At 39.4% G+C, this 17,889-nt stretch overlaps 2 protein-coding genes across 2 annotated transcripts; both read left to right on the forward strand.

Moving 5' to 3' along the window:
• Window positions 1-6,675: 6,675 nt before the first annotated feature.
• LOC131619398 (uncharacterized) lies at window positions 6,676-10,023 on the forward strand. The gene has a single exon (XM_058890498.1). The coding sequence runs from the start codon at window positions 6,676-6,678 to the stop codon at window positions 10,021-10,023; it is 3,348 nt and encodes a 1,115-aa protein (XP_058746481.1).
• Window positions 10,024-10,754: 731 nt separating this feature from the next.
• On the forward strand, window positions 10,755-17,856 carry LOC131619399 (uncharacterized). The gene is made up of 4 exons (XM_058890499.1): window positions 10,755-10,952; window positions 11,016-11,790; window positions 11,875-13,767; window positions 17,783-17,856. Exons 1-4 carry the CDS (start codon window positions 10,755-10,757, stop codon window positions 17,854-17,856), a joined length of 2,940 nt encoding a protein of 979 aa, XP_058746482.1.
• Window positions 17,857-17,889: the final 33 nt, after the last annotated feature.

A 17,889-nucleotide genomic window follows, 5' to 3' on the forward strand; every position in this document is an offset into this window, starting at 1 on the left:
CAATTATCAATTCAATAATCATTTTGGTCATAATCGTTGGTCTTGAGTGAGTTTGTGTTTCTTCGCATTGAGAATACAAGAATAAATGTCAAATTTGCAAATGCTTGATTCAAGAATTACAAAGGATAAAGAATTACAAAGGTATCATGATAATACAAAAATCAATTCTCATTCAAGTTATCCAAAATGGAAATTTTTATTCAAGTGTTAGTTTACAAAAAAGGCTTATTTAAAATACAAGTTCCAAGTTCTAAGACCTATGCTTGAGTTACAAAATTCCATTATGCCATTCCAAAAATTACATGACAAATGTATGCTTTCGCAACAAAGGTCTTCAAGAATTCTTGAGCATCAAGTTTTGGTCAAGCTTCAATCACTTCCATCACCTTCCATGAAACAACCTTGAGTCAAAAAAGAGTAAAAAGTCATTATACAGGCCCATTTATGTTGTTCAAGCAAGATAAAAATCTGCAAAGCCCAAAACTTATGGCTCACCCAAGACTTTGATGTCCAAAAAAAAACAACAAGAATGAGCTGCTGAGATGCCACGCTGCACCCTGTATGGGCAAAAGAAATTCAAATTCTTGAAGGACAAAACATATCACATGGGAAGAATCAGGAAATAGCATGAAAATGGCAAAAATCAAAAGCACTGCAGTTTGAGAAAATGCTGCATTTTTCCAGATTTGTTTCCAAACCTAAACAATTTCTATCCAACCCTAAAATCAATCCCAGACCTAATGTACTATATATACATATATACTGTTTCATTGAGGGGATTCAGAGGGGCAGCCAAAAAAAAAAAGACTCAGAAAACTCTTCACTCACCTCACCAAAGGCTCTCTACTCTCAATGAATCAATAGAGTTTCACACTGAAACTCTTTTTTGATTGAGCCTAAACCCCTGCACTTGACCAAACACATAGAGCTAGAAGAAGAAGCATTCGGAAACAACACACACCAGAAGAAGGTATAAAAACTTATCTGAAATGCCTTATTATTGTTGTTCTGATGTAAGCATATGAACCGAGCATCATAGTAGATTTAGAGTTGACTGTAAGATAAAGTTTCTCATCGTTGTTGTAACTTGCTTATGCATTTCTTGTTGTCATACCATGGCTGAGGTCTCTTTGTGCTCACTAATGAAAAGCCCTAAGGAGATACTAGCTAGCTAGAACTCCATGGTGCTGAGGTGATGTTGCATAATCTTGATTTATGATGCTTCTGTTTTGTACTGCTATTTGCCTTACATCATTTCATTTTGTTTTTCCTACATAAACCATTTTCAGTTTGTACAAATGTTAATATTCAGAAACTTGAATCAGGCAATATGATTTGGACTCTTTTTTCAGTTTACCAGTAGTATTTGATGGATAGAGGAAGGTTCTGCTTTGTTTAAATGTTGACAATATGTAGCTTAACCATCGACCATCAATTTCCTGCATAAACAAAAAACTGAACATAAGATGTTTTTTTTTTAAAAAAGAAAACCCATTAGAAGAACTCGGTACTATTTCTTACAGAAAGAAAATCGGAATGATCCAAACATGATCGTGAATATTAGAGTTCATATGATCTGTAAAGGAGACCGAATGAGAATCACTAACCTTGTACATAATCTCCGCGCCTTGTGATCGCGCTCCACTTGCTCGAACATATCTGTTGTGATCGATTCGGAGTCTCTCCGATTTCTCATATATTCGGTTGTCCATTTGATATCGACGCTGAGATTGTTCGTTCGTGTGGGATCTGGGCGTGTCTCTTTGAATGTTGCTTTATTTTCTTCATCTTGAATTCATTTGTGGTTGTGTCGTTTCGTGTTGGTACGAACCGCAAGTGAGAGAAACAGTGAGAGGTGAGATTAAAGGTTTATATATATTGTTGTTGTTTCTGAGAATAGTAAGAATTGAGAGAGAAAAAGCAGAGATGAGAGTGTGAAAACATTTGAGAAAGATAGAGGCACCGATGGCTTCTTTTCTTTGTCCTTTTTTTTTGTGTCTGTTAGGATCTAGGGTTTTCTAACCCAAGTGTGTGTTAAGAGAGACGCGGATCCGGGTCATCCCTTGCCCGACCCGGTCCGATCCAAACATAAAAACCTTTTTTTTGTCCAAGTTATAACTGTTTGGGCCATGTTGCATGGGCCAGCACTTCTTTACACCCCCATTTTATTTCTAACACTAGAGTTTTATTTCACTTTTGTTGTTTCTATGTTTTTTTTAATACTAGCTTTTATCTTCTAATATATATTTAAACTTCTAGAAAAAATGTGTTATATATTAAAAATTCCAAAAATATTATATTCATTTCAATCAAAAAAAAAACTTTGGTCCAATGCCAAATCGTTTCAAATAATTTTTCGATCCAACATCAAGTTTCTTTCCCGCTACGCTTTATACTCAAAACATGTCATGACAAAAAAATCTTGGTCAACACCAAGCGTCTTCTCTTAAACAAAAATCTTTTCTTAAACAAAATGCTCCTTCCTCATTTCCAAATTTCCAAAGTTTTCTTTAAAAATAAACGAATTGAATTTGATCTATAATGGGTGAATCAAGAGGGGGTTGTACGTACTTGTACAAGTTGCTCTAAAGCATTTAGGCGATGGCCGTTAAGCTTTTGTTTGAATGCTTTGATTCCATTAAAGATCCTTAAAATTCAATTTGTCTCACCTTTCTCTACAAAACGTTTTTTTATTTATCAAATCAATTTCGGTTTATAATGGATGAATCAAGAGGGGTTTGTACGTACTTGTACAAGTTGCTCTAAAGCATTTAGGCGATGGCCGTTAAGCTTTTGTTTGAATGCTTTGATTCCATTAAAAAACCCTAAAAATTCGATTTGTCTCATTTTTCAACAAAACACTAAAAGTAAACGATTTTAACTCATTAAAACTCTCTTTTCATAAACACATATTGGTCAATATCAAACTTTTTTTTTCTCCTACTCGTATTTACACCTAAAAAGAAAACTCTGAAAAATCGAATTGAGTTTGGTCTATAATGGATGAATCAAGAGGGGTTTGTACGTACTTGTACAAGTTGCTCTAAAGCATTTAGGCGATGGCCGTTAAGCTTTTGCTTGAATGCTTTGATTCCATTAAAGACCCTTTAACTTAGTTCGCAACACTTTTTTATAAAAAAGCGATTCACACGTCGTTCATTAAAATCAAACAACAAAAATTCGTAGTTTTATCCCGAACTACGATTGCTCTGACTTTCCCATTGCACTAGGGAATACGTAGGCACAAGATACAAATGTCTTGGCGAGCACAATAATAAAGAAAATTATATTTTGTTCCTTTCTCTTTAATAAAGAACGCAAGTAAGTATTCCGCTAACAATCAATCACAAGAATAACTAATTGGGTCCCATCGAGTACGATGGAGGTAAGGGGTGCTAATACCTTCCCCTTACTTAACCGACTCCCGAACCCTGATCTGGTTATCATATTTATTTTATCCCTTTTATCTTTCTTTGTGGGTTTTATCATTATTTTCCCTTCCCTTTTGGGATAAATAAAATTTGGTGGCGACTCTGTATTTCGAATGTACAAACGTTCGAATATTTTTGGCCGGCCGCTACAGCTGGCGACTCTGCTGGGGATTCCTAAGAGAGTCAACCCTAATTTAGTTTTATTGTGATATTTGCTAACTTCATTTACTTGCTTATTTATTGTCTTTATTATATCTTTGTTTGATTTCTCATTATTTTGGTTGGAATCTCTTGATTATTGGCGCATGTGAGAAAAAAAGCTCTACACCCGAGCTCGAGTGACACGTAAGATAAGATGGTGGTCTAGTATTAAACTCGCTTGACGTAGTGTCAAGTGGGAGGTACTAAAACCCCGACTGGAGTAGGTCCTTTGAGGAAATGCCTGTGACTAAGTAAGTTATTTACTTGGGCTATGATGTTTTCAATTCAGACCGCCGACTCTGGGGACCTTTAGAAAAACCCTAAACCATTGACTTTTAGGAAATGGTGGTTTCGCACCCAATTTGCGTAACGTAACTATTATCGTGGATAAGTGCGAAAACCACACTCAGAATAGGCCCCATTTAAAAAATAAGATTTGGATGGCAAGTTATTTGCTAGATGGTCTAAAGTTTAAAAGGGGCCCACAACTCTGAGAACTTTGTTTAGAACCGTATCAAAGAAGAACCTTAGAAATTGAGAGCTATTTTGTGTCGAATAACCATGATGTTTGGAACTCAAATAAATCATAAACATGCATTGCATTCAAACATCTTAGCATTTGCTTTTACTTTCAGGGAATTTAAAAGATTTAAGTTGCATTGTGAGCATTTGAAAGCTAGATGGCTTCTGAAAGAAGAAACACCATTCCTCTCAAATTCAGAGCACCTAATGTGGATAGTTTGCAAAAGTTGAGTACAAGCCTAACGCCTTTCAAGGTAATGAGTTTTAATGTAACTTATGGGAGAATACTTCCTTTGTTGGATGTAGATGTGGATATGGCGGCGTTAACTGCTTTGGCTCAGTACTATGATCCTCCTCTCAGATGCTTCACCTTTCAAGATTTCCAATTAGCCCCGACTATCGAAGAGTATGAAAGGATCTTGAACCACTACGTGAAAGATCATGATCCATTTGTAAAATTAGGAGAAAAGATAGATCCTAAAGAGATAGCTGAGGCCTTACACCTTGCAGAAGAAGAAGTGGCACCGTACCTGAAACCAAGAGGAGAAATCAAAGGCTTCACAAGGAAATTTCTGGAAAATAAAGCTAGAGATTTGGAGAAGGCAGAGAATTGGGAAGCATTTAGTGCTGTCTTGGCATTGCTCATCTATGGAATTGTCCTTTTCCCTAATGAAGAGGATTTCGTAGATCTACCTGCTGTTGGTGTGTTCTTGGCCAAAACAGCGGTCCCCACTCTTTTAGCTGATGTGTATTACCATCTCAGCATGAGACATGAGAAGAAGAAAGGAACAGTTCTTTGTTGTGCTCCCTTGCTCTACATTTGGCTCAAAGAACACATGCCTCGACAAAATGCGTGGATTGAAATACTGGATAATCTCAAATGGTCTCAAAAGTTAGCTTCCCTCACTGCAAATGCTGTGTTTTGGTACACCCATGATTGGGCGATAGACAGTCTCATTCACCATTGTGGCGATTTCCCTAATGTTCCATTAATAGGTTCTCGAGGTTGCATCAATTACAATCCTGAAGTAGCTCTGAGACAACACGGATATTCCATGAAGAAAGAGCCAGAAATAGGATTATTGAAAGAATTCATTATAACAGATATGGGAGCTAGTGACCCAAGTATGTTGAAAAGAGTAAAAAGAGCATGGAGTCGAATTCATAGGAAAGGGAAAGAATTTGGGAAGAGAACATTCATGGTTGAAGAACCCTATTACAAATGGATAATGGAGAGAGTTCAAGAGATCAAACTCCCTTATAGCATTGAAATACCTGTGCCACCGCAAGCAACAGAACCTACTCACATCACCATGGAGGAAGCCAATAAACTCAAGGCCGCCAATCTAGAGTTAGAAAAAGAGAAAGAGGATATGAGGATAGCACTCCATCGAGTCACTGAAGAAAGAGATAATTTGAAGTGGGATCTCAAGCAGAAAGAAGAGCAACTCGAGAAAGAAAAGAAGAGGGCCGATGTTGAAAAACACAAAAGACAGGTAATAGGTGGAGGATTGGAAAGTGCTAGTTGTGAATTAGCTAATCGCAATGAAGAGTTAGTAGAGGCAAAGAAAGTGGCACGTAGATGGGAGCATTGGTGGAACTTAGCTACCAAACAAAAAAAGGAAGAAAGAGAAAAGCTTGAGGCTAGGATTTTAGACCTTGAAGCCTCCCTCAGAAACACCAAAGCACAGTTAGTTCAAGAAAGTCGTCTCAAAGAAGAAGCTCTAAGGGCGATTCCTGGCAATTATGATGAGTGGAGAGAACTCCGTGCTGCTTTAAATGACAGTCAAGAGCGAGAACGACAGTGGACAGAGGTTTATGAAGACTTGAAGAAACAAAGTTTGGAATGGGAAGGAGAATTCCAACGTTTGGAACACATCATACACACCAAAGAGGCTGATATTGACCGTCTGAAAATAGGATATGAGGAATACTTCAGAAAATTCTCCAACCTAGTAGAATTCTGCAATGGGCTAATCAGAGAGATGCCAGTGAAATTACACGATGCTATGAAGTTTGTGGAGGATGATGATATCCCTTATCCGGTCCGTGACTTTGTTAGATTCTGTGAAGACATGTTAGAGAGATTCAGAAGAGAGGTGAAGGAGCTTAAAAGGAAAAGAGCATTGGAAGGAGTGTGATTTGCTTTTATTTATTTTCTATATTGTAATCATTATTGTACTGACACACAAAAAAAGAAAAGAGGTGTCATTATTGTATTCTATTTCAAAATGAATGAATGAATGAGAACTTGTAGTTTCACTTTTACTCTCAAGCTTCTTTACTTGCTTTCAAATGCTCCAAAACGACTCTCCAAATTTATACGATTCCCTGAAAATAAAATAATCAACGCATTCTATATCCTCATCCATTCATACGCATTCACATTCATACATTTATTTCTCTTTTTTTTGAAAATAAAAGTTCATTTCCGCCTTTTACCGTCTCCAGAAGAAGTATTCAAGTCTCCAAGCTGTTTCATCGACACCAGTACTTAACTCGCGCCAACGCCAGACGCAGAATGGAAGACCTTGAGCAAGAAAATCATGAACTTCGCGATGAAGTGACTACTCTCCGCGCAGGGGTAGAAAGATTAACTGCTTTGGTAGAGACTTTGATGGCTGCTCAGAGTACTCAAGCTCAGACTGGGGAACAAACCGCTGCGATGTCGGAAATTCTTACTACTACCGTCTCCATGGCTCAAAACACTGGTCATTCATTCCATCAAACGACCAGTGGTTTCCCATGGGGCATGTCTCACAACTTCATACCCGAAGGATATCAACACGCTAGTGGAACTATGCAAACTACCGCTACGATGAATGGGGCTCATTTTGTTCCTGGAGCCACTCAAGCCATTCCCACGATGGTCTTTACTCCGCCTATCCCTGGAGTTGCTAAATTTATCCCGGTAATGACTACGACCCCAACTCTGGTACATACCGTGCCACAAACTGAGGAAGCCATTTACCATGTTGACCCAAATGAAGGAAACGAAGTTCGTATTGATTTCCAAGATCAGTTCCAAGAGATACGAAAAGAGATTAAGGCACTCAAAGGGAAAAGTTCATTTGGAAAGAATGCTTATGACATGTGCCTTGTGCCGAACGTGATAGTTCCGGCCAAATTCAAAGTACCTGATTTCGAAAAATACAAAGGGAATTCATGTCCTCAGAGCCATTTGACCATGTATTGCAGAAAGATGGCTACTCACACCGATGATGATAAGTTATTGATCCACTATTTTCAAGATAGTCTAACTGGCGCTGCTTTAAGATGGTACATGGGATTGAATAGCTCCCATATTAGTTCTTTTGACGACCTTGTAGAAGCATTTATCCGACAATACAAGTATAATGTTGACATGGCTCCCGATAGGGACCAACTCCGAGCCATGGCACAGAAAGAGAGGGAATCCTTCAAAGAATATGCACAAAGATGGCGTGAAGTCGCCGCCCAGATTTCTCCACCCATGGAAGAAAAAGAAATGACAAAGGTTTTTCTGAAAACTCTTAGCTCGTTTTATTATGAGAGGATGGTTGCAAGTGCCCCGACAGACTTTACTGAAATGGTGAATATGGGAATGCGACTTGAGGAAGGTGTCCGTGAAGGAAGATTGGCTAAAGAGGGAAGTTCTAGTGGCGCCAAAAAGTTTGGGGGAGGCTTTTTTAAGAAGAAAGAACAAGAAGTTAGTGCTGTTTCGTATGGAGCGCCTGGAAGAAAGAACAACTATCGATCACAACACGTCGCGGCTGTATCCAATACAACTCCAACGGTTTCAGCATATCAACCCCAATTTCTTCAACAAAATGTGCAACTACAACCTCAACAACAAACTCGTCCGCCACATAATAATCAGCAAAATAGAGCGCAGAGAAAGACAGAATTTGATCCGATACCCATGACTTATACTGAGTTGCTTCCTGCCCTCATAAAAAAGAATCTCGTGCAGACTAGGGCTCCTCCGCCTGTCCCAGAAAACATCCCATGGTGGTACAAGGCCGATGACTTTTGTGCTTTTCACCAAGGTGCACCTGGTCACAGTACGGAAAGATGTTACCCATTGAAGTTGGAAGTCCAGAAGTTAGTCAAGAGCGGTATGCTGACCTTCAAAGATGTCAATCCAAATGTTCAAGCTAATCCTTTGCCTCAACATGGGGCAGCTTCTGTGAATATGGTACACGGATGTCCTGGGAGATACCAAGTTTTCGACATTCGCTATATTAGAGGATCATTGGTTAGGATGCATGCTGGTTTATGCAGACTTGCTTATTTTCAACATGACCACGCCGCATGTACAATTTGTTCCAGAAATTCACGTGGATGTCTCGTTGTGAGGAGAGACTTGCAAAGGCTGTTGGATCAAAGGCTCATAACCATTACTTACGATAGAAACGAGGATAATGATGTCAATGTTGTGGCCCCTCATTTCAATATACCCAAGCCTATGGAGATGATCTACGATAGCCAGAATTCCGCTGTTTCTCCTTTGGTAATTTATCCATCTGGTCCGGTTCCTTACACTTCAGACAAAGCGATACCTTACAAATACAACGCCACTATGCTTGAAGAAGGAAGGGAAGTTCCAATACCCGATGTGCCTTCTGTTGATAATATTGCTGGTATGAGCAGAGTGACCAGAAGTGGACGCGTGTTCGCACCGTCGTCTCAGAAAAGAGTCGAAATCCCAGTTAGTGAGCAAGTGCCAGTAAGAAATCCAATGGTGGATTATGAACCAAGCTTTGTGGAAGGGCAATCTAGTGGGACAAACGCTGGTACAAGTGATGATGAGATTTTGAAGTTGATCAAGAAGAGCGAGTACAAAGTTGTCGATCAACTATTGCAAACTCCTTCTAAGATTTCTGTGCTTTCCTTGTTGGCGTGCTCCCCAGTGCATAGGGAAGCCTTGATGAAGATTCTGGATCAAGCCTTCGTCGACCATGATGTGACGACTGACCAATTTGGTGAGATTGTGGGAAATATAACTGCTTACAACAACCTGAGTTTCAGTGATGAAGATCTTCCTAGAGAAGGCAGAAATCATAACCTAGCGTTGCACATTTCAATGAATTGCAAGTCAGATGCTTTATCTAATGTATTGGTAGACACTGGTTCATCTTTGAACGTTATGCCCAAATCCACTTTATCTAGACTTTCGTATCAAGGTGCTCCAATGAGATATAGCGGGGTTATTGTCAAGGCTTTTGATGGGTCAAGAAAGAGTGTTATTGGAGAAGTGGACCTTCCAATGAAGATCGGCCCGCATACCTTTCAAATCAAATTCCAGGTAATGGACATCCATGCTGCGTATAGCTGCCTATTGGGTCGCCCATGGATCCACGAGGCAGGGGCAGTTACCTCCACACTCCATCAGAAATTGAAGTTCGTAAGCAATGGAAAGTTGGTTACAGTGGATGGAGAGCAGGCATTAGTGGTCAGTCATCTTTCGTCATTTTCCTACATTGACGCTGGTGAAGCCGTTGGAACTCAATTCCAAGCACTTTCTGTGGTTGGCAAGGATGTTGAAAAGAATGGGACATCTATTTCTTCTTTGAAAGATGCACGCCAAGTGGTTCAAGATGGTTCCGCTGTGGGTTGGGGTCAAGTTTTGAGTCCGCCCGATAACAAGTTTCGTGAAGGTCTTGGTTTTTCTCCTACATCTGCAAGATATAGTAAGCAAGACACTGTTACCCGCCCGATGCAAGAGATATTTCACAGTGGAGGTTTTGATCACCCTACACCTCCTGAAGTAGATGCTGTTATTGAAAATGATTCTGAAGAGGATTCGTCAAGCTTCGTGGTGCGTGGAGTAGCTTGCCAGAATTGGAGTGTTGTTGATGTCCCGTCAGTGGTTCACATTTCTAAGTAATGCCTTTTGTTGTTGTTTATTTTGAAAACCCTTCCGCTCTGCCCAAGGCGGAAGAATATGCTATGTTAGGGCTTCATTAAAATAACTCCTTTTGCTCTGCCCAAGGCAAAAGAGAATGTGTGTCGGGCTTTGTTTCAAATTTTTGATATCATCAATAAAAATGTTATTTTGTTTCCTATATTTTATTTTTACTTTTCGCTTTTCTGGAAAATGGTAACCTAAAAAAACTGAAAAAAAAAAAAAGAAAAAAAGAGAGAAAATAATCACTTTCAATATCTGCATAAAATTCTCGCATTCATCAGTTTCTAAAATCAAGCATAAATCATATGTGCAGATTAATCCATGATAAACCCATTGAAAATTATGACCCTATGCCCTCTCCCAACTTTGATTTCCCTGTGTTCGAAGCTGAAGAAGAAGGTATTGAAGAAATTCCTGACGAGATCTCCCGTTTGCTTGAACAAGAACAGAGGACCATTCAACCTCACGAAGAACCAATAGAAGTGATTAATTTGGGTTCTGAAAAAGACAAGAAAGAAGTTAAGATTGGGGCACTGCTCGCTGAAGACGTCAAGAAAGGATTGATAGAGTTGTTGAGAGAGTACGCTGATGTTTTCGCCTGGTCTTATCAAGATATGCCAGGGTTAGACACAGATATTGTGGAACATCGCTTGCCGTTGAAACCAGAGTGTCCACCAGTTAAACAGAAATTGAGAAGAACTCACCCGAACATGGCAGTGCTGATCAAAGAGGAAGTTCAAAAGCAGATTGATGCAGGTTTTCTTGTTACATCAGAATACCCTCAATGGTTAGCCAACATAGTACCTGTTCCCAAGAAGGGTGGCAAGGTTCGAATGTGTGTCGATTATCGAGATTTGAACAAAGCCAGCCCTAAAGATGATTTCCCTTTACCCCACATTGATATACTGGTAGATAGTACGGCTAAGTACAATGTTTTCTCCTTTATGGACGGTTTCTCTGGTTACAACCAGATCAAAATGGCACCTGAGGACATGGAAAAGACCGCATTTATTACACCTTGGGGTACGTTCTGCTATAGAGTGATGCCTTTCGGTTTGAAGAACGCTGGTGCTACTTACCAAAGAGCCATGACAACCCTCTTCCACGATATGATGCATAAAGAGATTGAAGTTTATGTTGATGATATGATTGCCAAGTCTAACACCGAAGAAGATCACGTGGTATACTTATTGAAGTTGTTTGAGCGTTTGAGAAAATACAAGCTCCGCTTGAACCCAAACAAATGCACTTTTGGTGTTAGATCTGGAAAGCTGTTGGGTTTCATTGTCAGCCAGAAGGGCATTGAAGTCGATCCGGACAAAGTTAGAGCTATCCGTGACATGCCCGCACCGAGGACTGAGAAACAAGTCAGAGGTTTCCTTGGGCGTTTGAACTACATCTCCAGGTTTATATCTCACATGACTGCCGCATGTAGGCCAATCTTCAAGTTGCTTCGGAAAGATCAGAGCATTGTATGGAATGATGATTGCCAGAAAGCTTTTGACAGTATCAAAGAGTATTTACTTGAACCTCCTATCTTGATCCCACCAGTGGAGGGTAGACCCCTAATCATGTACCTAACTGTTTTGGAAGAGTCTATGGGTTGTGTCCTTGGACAACAAGATGATACTGGAAGGAAAGAACATGCCATCTATTATTTAAGCAAGAAGTTTACTGATTGTGAATCCCGCTATACGTTACTTGAGAAGACCTGTTGCGCTTTGGCTTGGGCAGCAAAACGTCTCCGTCAATATATGCTGAATCATACCACTTGGTTGATATCCAAAATGGATCCGATCAAGTATATCTTTGAAAAGCCCGCTTTGACAGGAAGGATTGCTCGCTGGCAGATGTTACTGTCTGAATATGACATAGAGTACCGTGCGCAGAAAGCTATCAAGGGAAGCATTTTAGCGGATCACTTGGCTCACCAGCCTATTGAAGATTATCAAACAGTTAAATTTGATTTCCCCGATGAAGATGTCATGTATCTGAGGATGAAAGATTGTGAAGAGCCAGGCCCTGAGGAGGGACCTGAACCTGTATCCCGGTGGGGTTTGGTATTTGATGGAGCTTCTAATTCTTTTGGCCATGGAGTTGGGGCAGTCATCATTACTCCCCATGGTTCTCACGTTCCATTTACCGCTAGAATTTGTTTTGAGTGCACGAACAATATAGCAGAGTATGAGGCTTGTATCATGGGTCTTGAGGAAGCTATTGACTTGAGAATTAAAATTCTCGACGTGTATGGAGATTCGTCATTGGTAATCAATCAGATCAAAGGTGAATGGGAAACTCGTCATCCGGGGTTGATCCCATACAGAGACTATGCTAGACGTTTGCTACCGTTCTTCGACAAAGTTACTTTCCATCATATACCTAGAGACGAAAACCAGATGGCAGATGCTCTGGCCACCTTGTCTTCCATGTACAAAGTGAACGCCCATAATGAAGTGCCTCGCATTACAATTAGACGCCTCGATAGGCCTGCCCATGTCTTCACAACGGAAATTGAAATAGATAACAAACCATGGTATCATGATATAAAGTGTTTCCTCAAAAATCATGAATACCCACCTGAGGCGTCAAGTAAAGACAAAAAGACGTTGAGAAGATTGGCATTCAATTTCTTCCTCAACGGAGATGTTTTGTACAAAAGGAATTATGACATGGTTTTGCTCAGATGCGTGGATAAGCACGAGGCAAACATGTTGATGAAAGAAGTTCACGAAGGTTCTTTTGGTACTCATGCCAATGGTCATTCCATGGCTAAGAAGATGCTTCGGGCAGGCTATTATTGGTTGACAATGGAGTCTGATTGTTTCCAGTTTGTGAAGAAGTGCCACAAATGTCAAATTTATGCCGATAAGATACACGTGCCCCCAACTTTGCTCAACATCATTTCTTCCCCATGGCCATTCTCTATGTGGGGAATTGATATGATTGGCATGATTCAACCCAAAGCTTCGAATGGTCATCGATTTATATTGGTCGCCATTGATTACTTCACCAAGTGGGTTGAAGCGGCCTCATACGCCAATGTGACCAAACAAGTAGTTGTCAAGTTCATCAAAAACCAAATCATCTGCAGATATGGTGTTCCGAATAAGATCATCACCGATAATGGCTCTAACTTGAACAATAATATGATGAGGGAACTCTGTGAAAGCTTCAAGATCGAGCATCACAACTCTTCTCCATACAGACCTAAGATGAATGGTGCTGTCGAAGCTGCTAACAAAAATATTAAGAAGATCTTGCAAAAAATGGTGGTTACATATAGGGATTGGCATGAGATGCTTCCTTTTGCCTTACATGGATACCGTACGTCTGTCCGAACTTCAACAGGGGCAACTCCTTTCTCTTTGGTCTATGGGATGGAAGCAGTACTCCCAGTAGAAGTAGAGATCCCGTCAATGAGAGTCTTGATGGAAGCCAAGTTGACTGAGGCTGAATGGTGTCAAAACAGGTTTGATCAGCTGAATCTAATTGAGGAAAAGAGATTGACAGCTCTGTGTCATGGTCAACTATATCAGAGAAGATTAAAGAAGGCATTCGACAAGAAGGTCAAACCTCGAGAGTTTAGAGAAGGTGACCTTGTACTCAAGAAGGTCTTGTCCTTTCAACCTGATCCTAGGGGCAAGTGGGCGCCAAATTATGAAGGTCCATATGTTGTTAAGAAGGCTTTCTCTGGAGGCGCCATGATCCTAGCAACCATGGATGGTGAGGAGCTCCCACGACCTATGAATGCTGATGCAGTCAAGAAATACTTCGCCTAAAAAATAAAAGAACAGCTCGCTAAGTCGAAAACCTGAAAGGGCGACTTAGGCAAAAATGAGCGTCTCGGTGGACTGAAAACCCGAAAGGGTGGTCCAGGCAAAAATTAGAGACATAAAATAGAAAATAGTCATCCTGGTAGATTGAAAACCTAAAAGGGCGGTCTACGCAAAAGTTAAGGATTACGGCAAGTAACTGCATTTAACCAGATTCGATCACTTGGAAGCGACCAAGGATTCCTCATCAAATACGATTTCGACTAAAGTGAGAGCACGGATAGAATTCAAAGTTGTTAGGGGAAATAGTGATCATTGTATTTCAATGTAGTCTTTTCCAATTTATACCATTTTCCAAGCTTTGTAACGATCTATGGAGTCATGCCTTTTGTGGACTACCATTCTATTAAATAAAATTTGAGCCTTTGCCCAATTGTTTGTTATTCCCATTTATTTCCATTTCATGCAAAATTTCGTTTATTTTTGATGATATGTATTTGAAACTTATGTTTTAATAATAAACTTGTTTTTTTCAAAATAATAATGAAGAGGTTTTTCCTTGGGTTTGTGAACACAAAAGGGGATGTCAACAAATCACTTCAAGAATGGTTTAATATCCAAGTACATGGCTGAGCGGTCGCTCAAGAGAGGTTGTCATTGTTGCATGATTTACGAATATTTGCATGTGGTGGTCTTTGGATGTGTGGTTTATGGTTCCCCAAGTGAACACGGAATTTGAATGACCCCCACTCTTTCGAGGCGGAGTTTATGATTATGTTCCCATTGCTCCCAAAGTGTGCTGCCTTCCCACCAAGAGATTTAAATGTTATAGCAAAATCTTGCTCCATCAGTGATCTTTGTCATCCCCAATAAGGCTTGCCGAGTACTTGACGTGTGCTATGAAATTTTGGTCGTGCTAGTATATCTATCTTTGTTTCGTTTTGTCAGCATGTGCATGGCATTCATACATTCATACTTACACCTTTCATGCACATTTGCATTTCCTAATGATCCTAAATCCATTTTGGTTGTGTTTATCACCAAGTAGTATATTCCGTCTTTCCAATAGAGTGTCAGCCCTAAGCAAAAAAGTGTGTATCCTCTCTAAATCCCCCACTGAGTTTATCCCTCGTGGGAGTGTTTGCTTTAGCTTTCCTTGCCATTTTGGATAGGATAAATCCTTAGATGAGCTTATTCCTCATCAGCAAGAGTCTTGGTTGATCATTTCTCTCCCGTTTGTTCCTGGATTGATTTTTGCCTCTAATCACTCGGGCCTCTCAAATTAATGAAACTTGGATCAAGAGTGTATCTTTTTCACTTTTGATAACATTATTCCTACACCTTCAATAAACGTTGGTGTACCCTTTATTTCTCTACCATCAGTAAACGTTGGTAGTTCACCTTCAGTAAACGTCGGTGTATCTTTCATTTCTCTACCTTCAGTAAACGTTGGTAGTTCACCTTCAGTAAACGTCGGTGTATCTTTCATTTCTCTACCTTCAGTAAACGTTGGTAGTTCTTTTGTTTCTCTACCTTCAGTAAACGTTGGTAGTTCACCTTCAGTAAACGTCGGTGATTCTTTTGTTTCTCTACCTTCAGTAAAAGTTGGTAGTTCACCTTCAGTAAACGTCGGTGATTCTTTTGTTTCTCTACCTTCAGTAAAAGTCGGTAGTTCACCTTCAGTAAACGTCGGTGTATCTTTTGTTTCTCTACCTTCAGTAAACGTTGGTCCTTCAGTAAACGTCGGTGTATCTTTTATTTCTCTACCTTCAGTAAAAGTCGGTAGTTCACCTTCAGTAAACGTCGGTGATTCTTTTGTTTCTCTACCTTCAGTAAAAGTTGGTAGTTCACCTTCAGTAAACGTCGGTGATTCTTTTGTTTCTCTACCTTCAGTAAAAGTCGGTAGTTCACCTTCAGTAAACGTCGGTGTATCTTTCATTCCTCTACCTTCAGTAAAAGTTGGTAGTTCACCTTCAGTAAACGTCGGTGTATCTTTCATTTCTCTACCTTCAGTAAAAGTTGGTAGTTCACCTTCAGTAAACGTCGGTGATTCTTTTGTTTCTCCACCTTGAGTAAAAGTCGGTGCATCTTTTGTTTCTCTACCAGTGGGGTATTTTCCCTTGCAGATTTGTAATCTCTTCTCCAGTAGAGTTAGATTCCATTTCCTGGCGGACTTGGATATCCCTTTGTTGTAATCCCTTCCCTAGTTGGGTTGCTTTGTCGATATTCCCTTGTGAAATTCATTTGTCTTTACTTTGTTTCTCTAGTGGTAGTTTATCTCTTGTGACACCTTGTACCAATAATTTCCCTCATTTGCATTCATACATATCATATCAACATGCATATTTGCAGTTCTTAAGGCCAAAAATTGTGTATTTTTGTATTTAAGTCCCTTCAATCACGTCGAGACGAAGATTTCAATCTTCATATCTCTAGATTGAAGACACTTAAATAGGGGCATCTGTCATACCCCAATTTTTGACCATACATTTCGGTCCACTAGATCGTTTGCATATCATTCATTCATTCCCTAAGATATGAGTTCAAATAATTGACATTTTGTACAAAATCAGGGTTTTTGCATGGTTTAAGCTGGGTATATTAATTAAGCGTGATTCAAAGGTCGGCTCTAGTGGAAATAAATTAGGGTTTTCTATTTCATCGATATGGTGATCCAATTATCAATTCAATAATCATTTTGGTCATAATCGTTGGTCTTGAGTGAGTTTGTGTTTCTTCGCATTGAGAATACAAGAATAAATGTCAAATTTGCAAATGCTTGATTCAAGAATTACAAAGGATAAAGAATTACAAAGGTATCATGATAATACAAAAATCAATTCTCATTCAAGTTATCCAAAATGGAAATTTTTATTCAAGTGTTAGTTTACAAAAAAGGCTTATTTAAAATACAAGTTCCAAGTTCTAAGACCTATGCTTGAGTTACAAAATTCCATTATGCCATTCCAAAAATTACATGACAAATGTATGCTTTCGCAACAAAGGTCTTCAAGAATTCTTGAGCATCAAGTTTTGGTCAAGCTTCAATCACTTCCATCACCTTCCATGAAACAACCTTGAGTCAAAAAAGAGTAAAAAGTCATTATACAGGCCCATTTATGTTGTTCAAGCAAGATAAAAATCTGCAAAGCCCAAAACTTATGGCTCACCCAAGACTTTGATGTCCAAAAAAAAACAACAAGAATGAGCTGCTGAGATGCCACGCTGCACCCTGTATGGGCAAAAGAAATTCAAATTCTTGAAGGACAAAACATATCACATGGGAAGAATCAGGAAATAGCATGAAAATGGCAAAAATCAAAAGCACTGCAGTTTGAGAAAATGCTGCATTTTTCCAGATTTGTTTCCAAACCTAAACAATTTCTATCCAACCCTAAAATCAATCCCAGACCTAATGTACTATATATACATATATACTGTTTCATTGAGGGGATTCAGAGGGGCAGCCAAAAAAAAAAAAGACTCAGAAAACTCTTCACTCACCTCACCAAAGGCTCTCTACTCTCAATGAATCAATAGAGTTTCACACTGAAACTCTTTTTTGATTGAGCCTAAACCCCTGCACTTGACCAAACACATAGAGCTAGAAGAAGAAGCATTCGGAAACAACACACACCAGAAGAAGGTATAAAAACTTATCTGAAATGCCTTATTATTGTTGTTCTGATGTAAGCATATGAACCGAGCATCATAGTAGATTTAGAGTTGACTGTAAGATAAAGTTTCTCATCGTTGTTGTAACTTGCTTATGCATTTCTTGTTGTCATACCATGGCTGAGGTCTCTTTGTGCTCACTAATGAAAAGCCCTAAGGAGATACTAGCTAGCTAGAACTCCATGGTGCTGAGGTGATGTTGCATAATCTTGATTTATGATGCTTCTGTTTTGTACTGCTATTTGCCTTACATCATTTCATTTTGTTTTTCCTACATAAACCATTTTCAGTTTGTACAAATGTTAATATTCAGAAACTTGAATCAGGCAATATGATTTGGACTCTTTTTTCAGTTTACCAGTAGTATTTGATGGATAGAGGAAGGTTCTGCTTTGTT

Source organism: Vicia villosa, linkage group LG7, assembly GCF_029867415.1.
Source record: "Vicia villosa cultivar HV-30 ecotype Madison, WI linkage group LG7, Vvil1.0, whole genome shotgun sequence".
NCBI classification, from domain to species: Eukaryota; Viridiplantae; Streptophyta; class Magnoliopsida; order Fabales; family Fabaceae; genus Vicia; species Vicia villosa.